General features: G+C 49.1%; 2 protein-coding genes across 2 annotated transcripts; one reads left to right on the top strand and one right to left on the bottom strand.

Annotated features, from left to right (window-relative positions):
• The first annotated feature begins 61 nt into the window (after nucleotides 1-61).
• nonC (serine/threonine-protein kinase Smg1) lies at nucleotides 62-18,264 on the top strand. Its single transcript, XM_020948148.2, has 9 exons — nucleotides 62-764; nucleotides 825-1,191; nucleotides 1,250-3,542; nucleotides 3,600-7,085; nucleotides 14,038-14,342; nucleotides 14,395-15,727; nucleotides 15,783-16,754; nucleotides 16,814-17,165; nucleotides 17,228-18,264. Exons 1-9 carry the CDS (start codon nucleotides 326-328, stop codon nucleotides 17,425-17,427), a joined length of 9,747 nt encoding a protein of 3,248 aa, XP_020803807.2. The 5' UTR covers nucleotides 62-325; the 3' UTR covers nucleotides 17,428-18,264.
• On the bottom strand, nucleotides 7,542-9,864 carry mAChR-C (muscarinic Acetylcholine Receptor, C-type). The gene is made up of 2 exons (XM_020948147.2): nucleotides 8,536-9,864; nucleotides 7,542-8,476 (listed from the first exon to the last, which is right to left on the bottom strand). The coding sequence occupies exons 1-2, from the start codon at nucleotides 9,201-9,203 to the stop codon at nucleotides 7,735-7,737; spliced, it is 1,410 nt and encodes a 469-aa protein (XP_020803806.2). The 5' UTR covers nucleotides 9,204-9,864; the 3' UTR covers nucleotides 7,542-7,734.
• Nucleotides 18,265-18,311: the final 47 nt, after the last annotated feature.

The following is an 18,311-nucleotide window of genomic DNA, read 5'->3' as shown; positions in this document are numbered from 1 at the left end:
TAGGAACTTTAACTCAACAATTCTTACTCCAAGCTTGATAATTCCATATAAATGATTTTTCAACATTTTCCTGTCAGCATCTGAATGTCCCAAATTCCGTGTGCTTTCAAGTGAAAGAAAAAAAAAGAACAATTTCTCCACGGCTTTCTTTCGCCGATATGAGAAAGGCAATCATCGGAGATCAAACGGTTATCGATAATGAACTCGCTATAAGTCCATCGCTAACTGGTGTTTAGGACAAAAAAAAAAGAAAATAATAGAAAAATAACGCGATTTTTGTTGGAAAATTAATCTTAATTCATGCTTCCCGAGTTGGGGAGTCTTAATGTCTGCGCTAGCGCCGCTTGCACCCTCAATGAAGGACGCGCTGCAGCCGGACAACTACAATGGAACGACGAACGAAGAGGAGTCGTCGCCCGCGCTCCACGCGTTCTGCGTTCTCCGAAACAACAATGGCAATAATATTGGCATCCCCTCCCTCGCCGTGCATCCCACAGCGTTCAGCGAAACCAGTGGCAGCGGGAGCATGAGTGGCAGCTGCAGCACCACCACCCTCAGTGGCAGTGATTCCCTGTGGACCAATAGTTGCAGCTTCACAAACAGCACTTGTGGCGGCGGTAGCAGCAAGCCCCATGAGGTGGCGCAGGCCCTGGCCAACTCAATGGCCCTGCGTGGCCACGAGAACCTCAATCTCAGTCTGCACATGAACCTGGGCAAGGGATTTTCGGTGACTGGCCATCGCAAGGGCGGCTACCAAAACAAAGGTGAGTTGGTGAGAGGTTTAACCTTGACCTTAACCTCCTAAACGCTGTGCTGTTCTGCAGGTGATCAAAACTCCGGAACATCAAGCAATGGCGAGGAACTTCGCCTCTCGAAGATCATCCGTCGCCTGTGCAATGAAACAAATCCCACTGTGGCCTTGGATCTGTGCGGGAAGCTGGAGCAGGCGGTGCGCATGCCCATCAACATGGGCTATATGTCGTGCTCGTTCGTTTGGATACTGGAGAGCATGCTGACCCTGTTCAAGCAATGCCCACCGCCGGTCCTGGAAGAGTGCAGCAAAATCCTGGGAGTGATTGGTTACCTCAACCGGAAGTCCTATCCCGTGTTCGAGGAGTTCATTTTGAAGAACTACAAAAGCAGCAAGCGGATGCAGAGGTACCTAATACTCGCCCTGCGATCCACACTCAGGTGAGGGTTTCCTAGAGTTCCTTGTAATCCTGTGCTAATCCTGCCTGCCTCCCTCCAGTTGCGACACCAAGTGTGAGCTGCTTCCGTTCTCCGATAAGATCATGCTGCTGCTCAAGGACTTCCTAGAGACAGCGGAGAACGCCGAAAGCTTTATGGTTATAAGCAATACTTTGGTCCTATTCTCGGCCAGCTACCGTGAGGCCTTCGAGTGTCATTTCACGGACGTGGTGGACATCATCATTGGCTGGCAATTGGAGGTTAGTTCGGGCCAGCCCACCCACCTGAAGGCTCACTGTGCCCAGGTCTTGGAGCAACTGACTCCGTACTTCAGCAAGCAGATTGACTTTAGCTACGGCCTATTGGCCCAGTTCGTTGAGGACATCACGGCGCTGGATTTCGAGGAATGTGAGACGTCGGCGGTCCGTATGGGCGCCTTTGTAGGCGCCTTCAATACCCTGCTCAAATGCATGGCCCGGATGCAGATGTTTGAGGGCATACCCGCCTGCGAGTCGATTGTCCAGCTTGCCGTGAATCATCTGGTTAAGATCCAGCCCGGCAGCCTGCTTACCACGGACGCCGCTTTGGTCAGTATCAATGAGCTGCTCTGCATTTGCCTGCTAAACGGCTTTGGAGGCCTGGACGCTGATACCCTAGAGGAGCTACTTCTGTGCCAATTTGAGGAGATTTATCGGCTGAGTGAGTTCCAGAGGCAAAGTCTCCTATATTTGCTTCTCTGCACCGTCCGGAGGTTGCGTGCCCGCTTCCCCAAGAGCCTGGTGCAGCTAATATTCCGGTCTAATCCATATCTGGCGGAATTAAAGCGACAGAAGCCGGGCGGCAAGACATATAAGCTGCTCCTACGCACCTGCCAAGAGACGCTGCTCATCCGGAATGTCCCACTACTGCAGCAGGCCTACAAGCATCTAGTGGACGATGTGGATGCCTGTGTGCGCCAGCTGCAATTGAATTGCACATCTGATGCCGAGCGCCGGGCCAGTGAGGAGGCGGGCGTGCTGCTGGTCTTCCATTTGGCGGCCTTGGCAGCACTGGCCAAGCAAACGTCGTCCATTATTGGAATGTACGCCTGCCAGCCGTCGATCCTGGAGTTGCTGCTTACCAATTGTCGCGCGCAGGACATGACGCTGTGGAGCAAATACCCAGCTGCGCATCAGACCGTATTGAGTCTCCTTGTGGTCCATTGCCAGGCGAATCACAACTTCCGTACGAACTCCAGCCTGCTGCGAGATCAGGACTTGGCCGAGAACACATCGCCCACGGCCCATAGCTTTGCCAGCATTCTGCGTTTCCTGGACATGATCCTTAAGGAGGCAAGTCAACTAGCACCGCACAATCTGCGCATCCTGCTGCAGTGGACCCAGATGCTCCTTGCCGAATGCAGAGAGAAGGCCAGCTTGCTGATGGTTCAGACGAATTTCCAAGGCATCTGCCGAAGCATTGCCTGCAACGCGGCCAAATGGACGCCCCTGGAGAGTGGCGCCTGCATGCAAACCGTGCTGGAGTATGGCCCCAAGGAGCTGCATCATCACCTGCCCGAGCTGCTTGTCCTTTATCGGGATACTGCCCTCCAGCAGCTGCAGGTACTGGCCCCCAGTGGACACCATGGACTGTTCGCTCACATCTACGCCCAACTACCACTGAACGTGACCCTGCCCGGATGCGGTGTCTCCTCCCTGCCGGGAATGACCAGCCGAAGGCTGTGCGTATGGCAGCAGAGGATGAGCCAGTGCAGCGCCGTGCGGGACAGTGTCTTTCGTGATTTTGTGGAGCGTCTGCAGCAACCGGACCAAGCGCCGCTGACCAGCAACAGTGGTCTTCGCGATCTCTTCGTGCGCAGCTGCCAGGTGGCACCGCAGGACGAGCGACAGGACAAGCTGTCGCAGTGCACGCGACGCTGCCAACGTTTGGCCACCGCCTGGCTGCAGTTCGAGGCGGCGCGTTACTGTGTGGATCAGCGCCTGAGGACGACGCTGGGCAAGCCGCAGGACACGTTCCTGGGCTTTGAGGCCATCATTATGCGGCATGCCCGCCTCTTGAGCGGCTGTGCCAAGGAGGCCGAGCGCACGGCGCTTGGCAATCTGTCCCTGGAGGAGTTGTCCAACATACAGGCAAATCTGTGCATGCTCCTGGGCTTCCTCGATGCACTGGAGAAGCTTATCTACAATGCCGCCGAGGGCAGTGCCTTTGCCCTGCGTCCGCCGGAGAAGCCAGTGGCGGCATTCTTTCGCCTCAACAATCCCACCTGTCAGTCGTGGTTCAATCGCATCCGGATTGGCGTCGTGATTATAGCCATGCACATCCACCAGCCGGAGTTGGTCATCCGCTACGCCCAGGTGAGTGCACTGATCAATTAAAGCTTCGGGTGAGTCACTAAACCCCTTCCTTTACAGCAAATCCTGCTCACGCAAAAGTCGCAGGACGTCACCTATAGCCAGGCTATTGTGTACATGGCCTGGGCCTGGGTTAGCTGCCGGGAGGCGGACTCCCTGCGAGGTCTCTCCATATGGGCACGCTCCAAGAGCAGCAGCAGCAGCAGCAACAACAAGAGCTTCCATTGGCTACAGTATGCCGCAGATCAGGCTGCGGGCAAACGAGAGTCCGCCCTGGCCGGCTATCGTAGCCTCTTGGCCGATGAGGAGACGGAACTGGAGCCGCTCACCCGACAATTTATTCTGGCCCAGATCATGCAGTGCCTGCAGGACACCGGCCAGTGGTCGCAGCTGGTGGATATGAAGCAGCAGCAGTTCCAGCGACCCGAGGATCGTGAATTGAACCCCTTCCTGCAGCGCAGCAATGTGGAGGTGAGTGCCCTAGAACGACTTTTAGCTAGGGCAGAGGACGCAACATCCAAGGAGCTTGGTGGCGCCTTGCAGCAGCTAAGCCTGTGGCCCAGCGGCTGGGAGGAGACGGAGCGTAGCCATGCCAGCTTCTCAGCGGTTCACATTCAACGACGCACCGAGGATCTGGTGCAGCATAAGCTGCTGGAGTGGCGTTGCCTGCCGGATAACGTGGTGGGCCTGCTGGACACTCAATGGCGCGACAGCCTCCTTAATCCCAGCTGCGATCAGAGGCCCTGCCAGGAGCTCACTCTGCTGCGACACATTGTACAGGGCGTAGGAGGCGCCCAGGAGCTATGCCTACTCCCTCTGGATGGCGCCAGGAGAGGAAGAATGCCGCCACGACCAGGACAGAACGTTTCCAGTGCCATTCTTATGCGTTGCCTGGCCTGGACGCAGCTGCTGCGTCAACACTGCGCTCCGGGCAGCTGGGAGACCCTGTGCCTGGACGCTGCAGCCGCTGCCCGCGAGGAGGGCAACCTACAGCTGTCACAGTGCCTCCTAAAACAATTCTTTGGCCAGCCGCTGGAGGAGATTGCCGGGCAGTTGGCAACGCTGCCAGTAACGGAGAGTCCGGACCTGAAGCGTGGCTACAGCGAGCTAGTCAAGTGCCTGCATCTCCAACAGCAGCAGCAGCAGCAGCATGTTCCTTGCGGAGAGCTGCCCACCTCCATTGATATCTGCGCCTCGCTCTGCCTCAACCTACAGCGAAGCGGCGAGGGAGCCGACCTATTGCTCAATCTCTCCGATTGGATTGCCACCCGAAGCTGCAGCGGCCTGGTTACGAATCAGTCACCCGTCCTTGCCCAGCTCCTGGAGCAACTGCCCGAATGCCCGCTGACCTGCGGCTCTGGCCAACCATTGGCCATTCCCCAAGCCGAGAGCCTGGTGGCCCGCCTCGTCCATGCCAGCCTCAGGCAGCGACCGAACTGCGAGGAGGCATTGATAGCCTACGGCAACTGGTGCTATCGCTGGGGCAAGAAAATCGTCGACAGCGGCACAGTGCTCACCCAGACGGATGTGGCTGCGATCAGTCAGGCCTTGGATCTACCGCAGCCACTGGACAGCGAGGGATTGAATGAACTATTGCAGGCCTTGAGCATGGAGCAGCCGCCGGCCAAGTGTGTGGAGGTGTGCCCCGAGGCGGCACGTGCCCGGGATGATGAGGCGGCCAAGGCTTGTCTTCGGAGACTACCTCTACTGGCGGAACGTCCATCGGAAGTGCTGGATGCAGTTTTGAGGATCTGGCGCCGGGCCATAGCCAATACCTATGATTACTATAGGGATGCAGCTCGCTCCTACTTCCAGTATCTCCAGGTTAAGTCAGGCCATTGCGGTGCAGTTCCAGCAGAGGGACGCTTCCATGTGGACGACAGCAACCTGGTGACGACCACACTGCGCCTGCTCCGCCTGATTGTGAAGCATGCCAGCGGACTGCAGGAGGTCCTGGAGCAGGGCCTAAGCAACACGCCCATAGCCCCCTGGAAGGTGATTATCCCGCAGTTGTTCAGCCGCCTTAATCACCACGAACCCTATGTGAGAAAGAGCGTCTGTGCCCTGCTCTGCCGCCTGGCGGAGAGTCGCCCACAATTGGTGATATTCCCCGCTGTGGTTGGAGCCAACAGAGAGCAGCAGAGCGATGTGGAGGCAACACCGAAGGAATCACAACCCTCCACTGAGGATGCCTGCTGCTATGGCTATCTGTTGAACGCACTCTCCAAGCAGGCGCCCGAGGCAGTGCAGCATGTCCAACTGATGGTGAAGGAGCTGCGACGCGTGTGCCTGCTTTGGGATGAGTACTGGATCCATTCGCTGGCCAACATATACAACACCTACGTGAGCCGTGTGAGCGCCCTGGCCACCGAATTCCGGCCGGATGATCATGAGGGCAAGAACAATCGATTCAATGCGTGGCGACCACAGCTGTTGGCCGACCTTGAAGCTCTGGCGGCACTCACAGCCCGTCCGCCTGAGACCAGCTATGAGAGGAGCTTCCGTAAGCGTTTCGATGCCCCGATTCGAGCCACTGTGGAGGCATTGAGGACGCGACGCTATCCCGAGGCCTGGGACAAACTGAAGCAGCTATATCACATCCTGCAGGCGAACATGATACGCGGCACAGGCAGCACCCTCAAGATGCAGAGCCTGAGTCCGGTTCTATGCGGCATTGGACGCATGCGGATCTGCATGCCCGGCCTGGATGCCCACGACGAGGATGAGAAGGTGTATATCGAGAGTGTGGAGGGAACGGTATGCGTATTGCCCACCAAGACGAAGCCCAAGAAGGTGGCCTTCTATGGCAGCAATGGTCAACGCTACACGTTCCTCTTCAAGGGCATGGAGGATCTGCATTTGGACGAGCGCATCATGCAGTTCCTGTCCATTTCGAACGCCATCATGGCCTGTCGCAGCGATGCCCCTGGCAATGGTTGCTATCGTGCCCACCACTACTCCGTGATACCGCTGGGACCGCAGTCGGGCTTGATTAGCTGGGTGGATGGCGTCACTCCGCTCTTTGCCCTCTACAAGAAGTGGCAACAGCGACAGCCTCCCCAGGTATCCAGCAAAACGGGAGCAGGGGGAGGACCGGGAGCAGGAGCCAATGCCACGCGACGTTTTACGGATTTGTACTACAGCAAGCTGTCACCGCTCCTGGCCAAGCATAATCTCCAGGTCAGTGATCCACGACGACAGTGGCCCATATCGGCGTTGCGACAGGTCCTTGCCGAGCTATCGCAGGAGACGCCGGGCGATCTGCTCGCCCGTGAGCTGTGGTGCCAGGCGGCCAATGCCGCCGAGTGGCGTCAATCGGTGCGACGCTATGCCCGCTGCATGAGCGTCATGTCCATGATTGGCTACGTCATCGGCCTGGGCGATCGGCATCTGGATAATGTTTTGATCAACCTGGGCAGCGGGAACATCGTTCACATCGATTATAATGTCTGCTTCGAGAAGGGACGCACACTGCGGATACCGGAGAAGGTGCCCTTCCGTCTCACCCAAAATCTGGTGCATGCCCTGGGCATTACGGGCATTGAGGTGAGTCCTAGTCTATCCTTAACAAATATATAACTATATCATAATCATTGTCAATGATCCTGAAGAAGATCTCATTCATTGTCGAACTTTTATACACTTGTAGGGTATTATAATTTTAGTCAGAAGCTAAAAACTAAGTGAAGGATTCATTTCCGACCCTAAACCATATATATTCTTGATTAGCATCAGCAGGAGAATAGATTGGGTCTAAATATAGAGTCGGAAATGTCTCTTTCACTAAGTTTTATGCTTCTGACTAAAGTTATAATACAAAAAAATAGAAATTTCTAAATTATTGAATTTAAAAACAATTTTTTAATTCTTCAACAACTAAACGTTGTAACTTCTTTTAAAATATTGAAAAATAGATGTTCCAATTATGAAATTCTTAGAAAATGCCCTCCCAATGGTTCAAAAGTAACCCTCCCTGTTTAAGCTTAAAGTAAAATCTAAAAATTTTGCTTTTAAAGTTAAACTTTAATTGCTAATCCACGGTTTCCGTCGCTGCTGCTCTCTGCTCTCATTGTTATGTACAGAAATATATAATATATTCCATACTATATATGCATATTATATATGTATATTGTGGCTGCCCAAAAGCGGTTGGAATGGGATGGGTATTCCAGGCTTGGAAACCAAAAGTTTCCTTTCATTGTATAGCCTTTGGCTTGACTTCCTTGACTTCCTTGATTTCCATTTTCACTTCCAACTTCACCTCCTGCTTCACATCCTCCTTGACTTCCATTTTGATCTCCCTTTTGACCTCCTGCTGATGATACCCCATCGAGGAGGAGGTGGCCTCCATGCGGTGCTTACTATCCGCCGGCAGCTGATCCTCGCACTGCCTCGATGTTCGACAGCACAGCGTCTGGGCAAAGGCTCGTCGGAAACCGGAATTCTTCCACGAGTAAATAATGGGATTCAAGGCCGAATTGGCCATGGCCAGGGAGAAGGTCACCTTGTAGATCATCGAGCTGCTCCGACAGATGCTAAACAACTGGGCAATGGCCACACAGAAGTACGGAAGCCAGCAGATCGTAAAGCAACCCATGATGAAGACCACAATCTGGACACTCTTCCAATCCGGATGCAGCAGCAAGCTGCGCATCGTGGTGGCCTCATCCGTATTATAAACCACCGACTGGCGCAATCTTTGGGCCTGCCTGGTGGCCTCCCTCATAATTCGCCAGTAGACGAGGAGCATGCAAATCCAAATGATGACAAATCCAGGCGTTATCACACCGGCTATATAGCCAGGAGCTAAAACCTCATCAAACTCACAGGCCATGGCCTCGGGCCAGCGATTCCAGAACACGGGCAGCAGGGCCACCAAGGCGCCCAAGCACCAGTTACAAATGATGATGCTGTAGGCCACCCTTCGGGTCATGTATCTGCAAGGGGAATAGCTTAAAAAGAGCTCAAACCAAGCAGGATTAATCCCCATCCTTACCTCCTGTAATGCAGGGCATATACCACTGCTATATAACGATCCACGGCTATGGAGATGAGGGTCAGCATGGAGACACAGCAGGCGCAGATCAATAGGAAAAAGCGCAGCAAACAAGGAGCTCGCATGGCACCAATCCCACCGGAACCCATGTAGAAGACCAGATGATAGGGCAGAGCCAGGCCCACACAAAAGTCGGAGACGGCCAGCGAAAGGATGAACAGGTTGGAGATAACCGAACGAAGATGACGACAGGTTCTAACCGCCACAATGGTTAGGATATTTCCACCCAGGATTAAGGCAAACAGCAGAGCATTGATCACCAGCCAGAGGATGTGACCAGGTGTAAAACTATACGTTGTCGTCGTGGTTGGCGGCATCAAAACCAGCGATGATTCCGTATCATTTTGCAAACGTAATCCCTGTAGCAACGGGTAATCCCATGATGATGATGATGATGGAGTTGGTGAACTGGAAAAGGCCATAATGATTCGCTGGTGAACGAAGTGCACGCGAGGCCAGTGGACAACCGTCTGCCGCTTGATGGCAATGCCGGTTGCGATCTGAGTGCCAGGACTTCGGTTTTGATTCGGTTTCGGTTTCGGTTTCGTTGGGATCAACGTGGGCGTCGTTTGTTTACGTTTCACCTCTGGTCGTGTCATCGTCATCATCGCCAGTTAACTGATAAGGAACCTGGTTAGAGCCACCGTGAGAACCACAATCCCGTTGATAAGCATTTGCCACACAAACCGGGCTATCCATTCCGGGCACTTCACCCACTGGAGTGCCTGCTGGACACCCAGGCCAGCCCAGGCCGAGCCAGAATGCACAGATCGCTGGGGGTTTTCGACAGATTAGCTCCCCAAAAATAGAATGATAAAGAACGAAAGGAACGTAAAAACAAAACAACCAAAAAACTATGATATACAAAAAACACTCTGTTGGCGCAAACGTGGGATACCTGAGATACAGGGGATACATTGGATACATCTCCTAAAATGGAATTTTCCGCTAACAAATGCTTGCCATCCAAGTTGGGGAACTAACTCCCTCTATATATCATAGAAATGCAGTCGGAAGAAGGTCTTGTCAAGTGGGGAGAGTTATTTAAACCTTTTCTCTGTGACATCCTTCTCTATATTCCACTTAAGGAAATACCTTTCAAACCTATCACTCCCCTTACTCTAGTTTCGTGTCCCTTAACCTAACAACCTTCCAGGCTCCTCTTCCCTAAATTTAGTAGAAACTAGAAAGGTTCCATAAGCTAATGTCCAATATTAATAATAATCGCTATCTGTCCTGGATAAAGCCAAGTCACCCAACCTCCTGATACCCCCCAGTATTAATAGACTGCATTGCACTCTGGTCTCCATATCATTTTGGAGGCACACAAAAGGGTCGTGGTTTAGCACAGGGACCAGGTGAAGCCTCCTCTGAGGAGAATTGGATCCCATTTCGGATATTTGGTTAAATCTGACAATGGGCCTCTTATCACGTAAATTACGGGCCAATCTGCAATTGTAAACCGCGATTAGCTTCGATGCCGCCGCCGCCAGCAGTCCGAGGTCGTATATGTAGAACATGGTTATGGTTAGGGTGTTGTTGTGGGTTCCTCCGTTTGTCGTTCTGCTTTTGGTTTGGCGTATCGTCCATAAAATCAGCATTGCTAATATATAATATAATATATCCAATCGAAGCCATATCGTTGGATATCACTGCGTGTGCTTTGCAACAGATGGAAATTGTTCACATTTGTTTCGCATTTATGATGGAAACCATTGCCCCATTTATGGGCGTGTGAATATTGTTGCATTGTGGGTTTCAAAATCACCTGAACTTTTATAGTTTACACTCTCTAAGTGGAACAGCATTTGTAATGCATTACTAAATTAATAAATTAAACATGCTTTAGTTTATAGAACGAACAGTAAAACAAGATGGGAAACTCGGTATGGGCAGCCAAAGCTTATATACTTTTGTAGTTTTCAATTGAATTATAGGATCGAATCGGGAATGAATTATAACTAAAATTAAAATATGATTATTTTCTCCTAATATCAAAGTTAAAAAACTAATAACTCAGCCAAAAAACATTAATTTCCATTCGGAAAGCGTTCCTATGTTATTTTTTAGCAGGTTAATAAAACTGCATACTCCATTTAAAACTGAATTTTTGGGCGATTTTCAAAAATATATAGCTAAAAAAGATTCACCTGTTGATTCTGATCAAGAATATATATGATTTTTAGGGTCGGAAACGTTAACTTCACTAAGTTTCAAGATTGTGATTGAAATTATAATACACTGTAAGCGTATAATCATATAGCAAATGTATCACCAAATCAATCACTGACTGTTAATAAGGGAATTAATTGGTAAATAAATGCATAGCTAGCTGATTCTAGACCTAGGCCTAATCACTTAATAAACCTATATATGTAGATAATATAATTGGCATGCTAAGGACTTACCCCAGTGGAGGACACGTGGCTATCCGTGTTCGTCATTGTAGATTTACATTTCCGGTGCCTTCAAGTCAAGCTTCTTCCTCATCCAAATCATCCGAATGTTGTGCATGGGCCACGTCATATTTTTCGGGTCGAAGGGCAGGCACTATCACTATCACTCTAGATGTTAACACTGGAGACGCCACCGACGGAATGAGGTGCGCAAGGCGGCAGAGCCCGCTATTTATAGGCTGCGAGGCAAGAGAACAGAGAATTTGAGAGCGGGAGCGTAAGGGGTATCTCTAGAGATGCACAGAGAGAGAGAGCGAGAGTGAGGGGCATGCAGCTCCGTAGGCGTAATGAGGGAGAGAGAGGGAGAGGCACAGAGAGTGGGAGTCAGAGAAATAGAGGCACATTCATATTTTATTAATTAAATTTATTAATTTTAATTTAAATAATTTAATACGCTTTTAATGTTTAAATTTGCATTGATAAAGTATTGTTTTTATATCTTTTATTTGAAAAATACTTCCGTTTTTCTGTTTTTTTATTATTTTTATTTTTGTTATATTTTATAATTAATTACTCCCATTTCTTTTCCCCAAGAAAAAGAGTAAATTCATGCATTAAAATATAATTAAATATTGTTAAATTAAATATATCTGTATTAGAAATATTGCAAATTTCGTCGTTTGAAATATCTAAATGTATACCATAAAAAATATATTAAAGCAAATTGCTTTATACATTTAGAAATATCAAATACATTATAACTGCTCAACAAAAAACGTAAATATCTTTAAGCTTCATTTATAAACATTAGAAAATATCGTAAAATTGATTTATCAAAAATTTAAATATAGAAAATATCATAAAACTTTGTGTAGGAATTTGCAATATTAATAACATCGTAATATTTAATTGGTGTGAATTTTAAATATGGAAAATATCGTAAAGCTTAATTTATTCGAATTTAAAATAAATAAAATACCCTAAAGTTTTAGACGTCGAATGTGGAAATATCAAATTATCATTATGTATGAAACTAAAAATAGTTAGTTAGTTAGGTTCATGGGTTCGAATGTGAAATCGATCTAAGCCAAAGATGCATTGATCTCAATGTTGAAAGCTATTCTGTGTTTGTTTTTTTAGGATTATAGAATATTGGGCCTTTATATTTATAAATTAAGAAATTTAATGCATTTTCACCAAGTTTCAAAAACTTTAACAAAATTAATTTAAGTAGTGTGTTGAATTTTTTTTCGTTGTTTTTTATTGATTAATCAATGACTTTTGGCAATCATTGCCTTTTAAGACTTTGTACACCTACAAGAAAACATAAAATATATTTATTCTAGATATATTAAATCGATAGTTTTATATGATAATATTTTTGGTAAATTTACGTTTTTGAAAATATCATAACTAAGCCAAAAATGCAATAATTTTGATTCGGAAAGTGGTCCTATGCTAGTTTTAATTAGGTTAACAAATCTGCATACTCAGTTTAAATTGTAAACAAATTCATATTTTTGATTAATTCTTAAAAATTTTTACGATGTAACCCCTTTCCTTTTTTCAAAAAATCGAATATTTAAAAAAAAATGTATCTCTGCCAAAGATAGCTAGAAAGATTCGCCTGTTGGTGCTGATCAAGAATATATATGATTTATAGGGTCGGTAAGGACTCCTTCACTTTCTTTTAAGCTTCTGAGTGAAGGGGTTATACAATTTTTAATCGATATTACCTATATTTTTATGCCTATTTATTAAAAAAATCATTGTTTTAAAAAACGCATAACTAAGCAAAAAATGCATTAATTTCAATTTAGGGAGTCTGCGTATGATAATTTTTAGCAGGGTAGTAAAACTGCATACTCTATTTAAACTATGAAGTTTTGGCCGACTTTTTTTAAATTTTAACGATGTTACCCCCTACGCTTTTTTAAAAAAATGGGAAATTTAAATAAAAAAAATTTTTTGGGCGAGATATAGCTATAAGATTCGCCTGTTGATGCTGATCAAGAATATATATGATTTAGTGATTGCCTTCACTAAGTTTCAAGCTTGTGATTAAAATTATACTACTCTGAATAAAATCTATCACCAAAGTCAGGGTTAGTTTTAAAATTATCGTAAAGGTAATAGTAAAGTTAAAGTATATTTAAGTTAGGCTGTTAATAAGGGAACTAATTGGTAAATAAATGCATAGCTAGCTGATTCTAGGCCTAGGCCTAATCACTTAATTAGTATCTATATATGTAGATAATATAATTGGCATGCAAAAGACTTACCCCAGTGGAGGAGACGTGGCTATCCGTGTTCGTCATTGTAGATTTACATTTCCGGTGCCTTCAAGTCAAGCTTCTTCTTCATCCAAATCATCCGAATGTTGTGCATGGGCCACGTCATATTTTTCGGGTCGAAGGGCAGGCACTATCACTATCACTCTAGATGTTAACACTGGAGACGCCACCGACGGAATGAGGTGCGCAAGGCGGCAGAGCCCGCTATTTATAGGCTCCGAGGCAAGAGAACAGAGAATTTGAGAGCGGGAGCGTAAGGGGTATCTCTAGAGATGCACAGAGAGAGAGAGCGAGAGTAAGGGGCATGCAGCTCCGTAGGGGTAATGAGGGAGTGAGAGGGAGAGGCACAGAGAGTGGGAGTCAGAGAAATATAGGCATATTTATATTTTATTAATTAAATTAGTTAATTTTAATTTAAATCATTTAATTCGCTTAAATTTGCATTGCTAAAGTATTGTTTTTACATCTTTTATTTGAAAAATACTTCCGTTTTTTCTGTTTATTTATTATTTTTATTCTTTTTATTTTATAATTAATTTAAAAAGAAGTTTCAAATGCATTTCCTACTCCCATGGCTTTTCTCCAAGAAAAAGAGTAAATTCATGCATAAAAATATAGTTAAATATTGTTAAATTAAACATATCTGCATTAGATATTTTGCAAATATTGTCGTTTGATATATCTAAATTATCTCTCCACTGTCTAAATTGATCATCCTTTGCTTACCCATAATAAATTATCCTTTTTTCCAGGGCTCCTTCCGTCTAGGCTGCGAGTACGTCCTGAAGGTGATGCGTAAGGAGCGTGAGACTCTACTGACCCTTCTGGAGGCCTTCGTATACGATCCTTTAGTGGACTGGACCATCAACGATGATGCCCAGGCCCTGCGTCGATCCCTGGGAGCCAAGCAGCAGGCAGCAGGAGGAGCACCTGGTGCAGGTGCAGCTGGCGGCTACAAGAAGGACAAGAACAAGATTAAGGCGCACGACTGGGATACCAAGCGGCAGCATTTCCTGACCAAAATGACCCACCTGCAGAAGTATTGGGCCTGCAACCAGTAAGAGTAGAGTATGCATTCCCCCTTCCTCCTTTATCATATTTATTTCCAGGGTGGAGATGCAGATGCAGCTACAGGAAATGGACCAGGAAGTGGGCAACCTTCAAGCAGTGCAGGCCCAGCGCCTGGTCGCCGAACAGGAGCTGGTGGAGCTGAACCAGCGCAGCGCCCTAATCGCCGAAATCAAATCCCTGGGCACGGCCATCGAGAGTCACAGCTTCAACACGGCCTCCCTGCGCCATGCAGTGCGTCGCGGACACTCGGAGGCGCTGGCCAAGCTCAGTGCCGAACGGCAGGCGGATTATGTCCAGGTCCAGTGCCTCCTCACCAGCTATGGCCAGTGCCTGCAGCCGTATCACCTGGCCGAGCTACATGCCCAGCTCCTTCAGCTGCAGATGGAGACGGAGAGAAGCAGCGATACCGATACCGCACTCCCGGAGATCCTGCAGCTCTCCGGATACGATGGTATGCGTGGCCAGTTGGTGGATCTGCTGAGCTGCCTGGATCGGACGGCGCTGCACACTTCCGAGCACTTGCAACAGTATGCAGCAGTAATGAACTTCTTCCCGGAACAGAGCCACCGCCAGAATCTGTTCGTTCGCTTCCACGACAGCTATGGAGCGTACATCCAAAACGGAGGATCTTCGGACACGGCCAGTGATCCCAACTCATCTTCCAGCTCCATAATTTGCACCGCGGATGTGCTGGGCGTGGCGGAAGCCTTGGAATCCGCATGGCTGCAACACACCTGCCAGCTGCAGGAGGCAACGCAACGCTATGCCGCCAAGCAGGCCATAACCCTCGGTCCGACCACAGCCGTTCTGCTCGCAGCGATTGGTCAAAGCGGCTGCAGCCTGCTGCTGCTCAAGGGCAGCCTGGTGCGGACCCTGGACCGAGCTGGCGCAGCTTTCGGAGCCTACGAACAGGCGGCTTTGGCTGCGGAGAATGAAGAGCTGCTACATCATCAGCTGCACTTCATCCACTTGGTGCGCTCGATGTGCCAGGGGGTGCTGGTGGCAATGCAGGAGGACCTGTATCTGGGACAAGTGGAGACCTTGCTGACCGCTTTGTTGAACCTTAAACAGTTCTTTGAGTACGACCTCCCAGCCAGTATCTATCGACTGCTGTTGCTGCAACCCAATCTGGGTCAGTTGAGTGCCATGTGTCACCTGAGTGCCGTCAGCCTGGGGCAGTTGTACTTTGAGGCCACCCTGGAGCGAGATCAGCCAACAGAGGAGCTGCCAGCGGAGCGTCGCTTCATGCTCTCCCTGCAGCCTGCTTTCGAGCAGTTCCAGCAGGCTGCCTCAGCATTGAATACCCTGATGCGCAGCATCAAAGTGTTGCTGGAGGATGTGAAGGAGGTGCAGGCCCAGCAGCAGCTACTGGTAAGTAATACAATTAAGATATAGATCATTATGTCAAGTTTTCTTACCCCTCTAGGCCTCGGGTCTGTTCAAAAATCGCATGGAGCTGGAGGACGAGTACTTCTTTGGCCTGATCAGCGAGACCCTGGAGATCAGTCGCACCTGTGATGTCCGGGAGATGGCGCGTCCTATGCTGGGACTCATTCACAATCTCCAATCGGATTGTTTGGCTGGATTACTGCCTCTGTTGGCCCGCAATTTCTACATCTCGATGGGTCCACAGTGTCAGCCTCCCACGACGAATTGCAGTTCACTGGGAGATGCCAATCAGGCGGATCACCTCTGCGAGAGCCTGTTCATCTCGCTGCAATCGGACGGCGCCCAGCAGCAGGAGCAGGCGGAGCTGGCCCTGCTCAATCAGCAACTGGAGCTGCATACGCTGGCCGCCTCGGCGCAGTATTGGGCCTACTCGGAGGCCCTGGGTCAGCAGTTGCGCGGCGGCCATCACATTGTCAGCCGCCCGAAGCTGGCGGCGCTCATTAACGAGGGTTGGCAGCAGCTGGAGAAGGATTTGGGAGCGCTGCAGATCCTCCAAGGCGGACTGGAGTCACAGCTGAGTCACCTGCAGTCGCAGCGCAGCAACTGGAATCGAAATCACATTGATAGTTTCCTTCGGACCGAGCAGGAGCACACCCAGCAAGTGGCGGGACATGTGGCAGTACTGCGGCAGCTGACGGGAGCCGCTGGTGCTGTCTCAAGGCTAGAGCAGGTCGGCGACAATCCGGAGCGACAGCAGATGGTGGAGCATTTGGAGAATTGGCTGGCCGCTCACGGTCAATGGCAGACCAGCTGTGCACGGATCAGTGCCGTGGAGCAGGGCATAGTGGAACTCCTCGATCCCGAGGGCGCCATCGATCCGTATTGGCTGGAGAATGTACAAGGGCTGCTCGAGGAGCAGACATGCAGGTTACAGCGAGAAATGGCAGCGTTGGAGTGCGAGCAGCAGGGCAAGCATCGGTTCCTCTGCACGCTGGTCAAGGAAACTCAGGTAAGGATGAGCCCTCTCTCCCTCTATTCCTCTCTCATTAATCTTTAATCCTTTACCAGCGCCTGCAGGAAAAGATGCCACGCTTCCACGTCCGCAGCCTCTGTGCCGAGGCCCAGGCGCAGGGACAGGGCAAGCTTGTGCCCTCGGATCTTCAGCTGCTGTGCGGGCATCTCCGTGACTGCCAGCGTTTATTGCAGTCGCTCTTCCAGCGCCTGATGGATCTGCGTAAGGATATGTGCGCCGAAAGGAGATGCCTGCACCCGGTAATGCTTCAGGGCTGGCGACAGCAGCTCCAGCTCATCCAGGCCATGGCCGCCCAGGAGGTTACCGAGTTTTTCAAGAGCATGGACGAGCAGCTGCGGCATGTAGGTGAAACGGACACCTACGAGACCTTCACCACGCAGACCAAGGGTGAGTCACAAGACAGGGCCTCGATTGACATGACTGAGAGGTTAATTATTATTCCCTGCCAGGTGCCAGCAATCTGCACGAGCAGAAACGCAACGCCTATGGCGTCTCCGTATGGAAGAAGATACGCATGAAGCTGGAGGGTCGCGACCCGGATGGCAATCAACGCAGCACTGTGGCCGAGCAGGTGGACTATGCCATACGCGAGGCCATCAATCCGGATAATCTGGCCGTCCTATACGAGGGCTGGACGCCGTGGGTCTAGGTCGCCCAATACTGGTTGGCCGCATTTATCCGGCTTCTTTGACATCACATCAACAATTTGGGGGCAATTAGGATCTCCTTTGGTCGCGGTCTCGGTCTCGGTCTCGGTACGGGCTAGCAGTCGCTGCCCTCCGGAAAAAAAGGCCTTGGCGGAACACTAGCGAGTGTCGCCGCCACCTCCTCCCAAACCACGAGTAGTTGCTTAAGCGTTAGACGACGACGGAAGACGGACAACGAAATGATGACGAAACACAAGCCGCACTCCGGAGAAAGAGAGAGAGAGAGAGAGAGATAGAATGCACAGGATCGGCACGATCCGCCGGCAGCTGAAGGATCTTCTATCCCGGATCTATTTTCAAAGATATCGAAAAATGGACAGCGGGTTTCATGGTTTCAACATTGTTATGTCCGGCTCCTCCGGGCTCAAGATTATCTTATTTTCCTCTTTTATTTTCTGTTTTGTTCGTAATGTAGTTTTTGTTTTAAGCCAAAGTTGTTCCAATCCTCCCATAACCCCTAACCTCACCTTCTTTTTTTTAGTTAAGTTAAAAATCCAACAAAAAGCAATGTTAACTTTTAAGCCGATTATTGTGTTACCAAATTAATCCGAGTAGCCATATTAAACCTACCGTTTACATAGGTATATGCATATGTATATATATGTAACACCTTTTATCCCCGCCTTCCTTCCAATATATAATCGATGTGTGGTGGACGCGATTCCAGGTCTCCAGTTTGGAGCTGGACAAAGCAGTAGTGTTTTAAGCCAGCTCTGATCCCTGTTCTCGTTTTTAGTTACTTCAATGAATAAACGCAATGCTGAAATACAAAAACAAAACGTTTTTTTAATTGTATTTTGAATCTACTCGTTACAGGTGTGGTGGA

Source organism: Drosophila serrata, unplaced genomic scaffold, assembly GCF_035046125.1.
Source record: "Drosophila serrata isolate PLE 108 unplaced genomic scaffold, ASM3504612v1 contig_276, whole genome shotgun sequence".
Lineage (NCBI taxonomy): Eukaryota > Metazoa > Arthropoda > Insecta > Diptera > Drosophilidae > Drosophila > Drosophila serrata.
The sequence above is the reverse complement of the archived record's forward strand: the minus strand, read 5'-3'. Positions and strand labels throughout refer to the sequence as shown.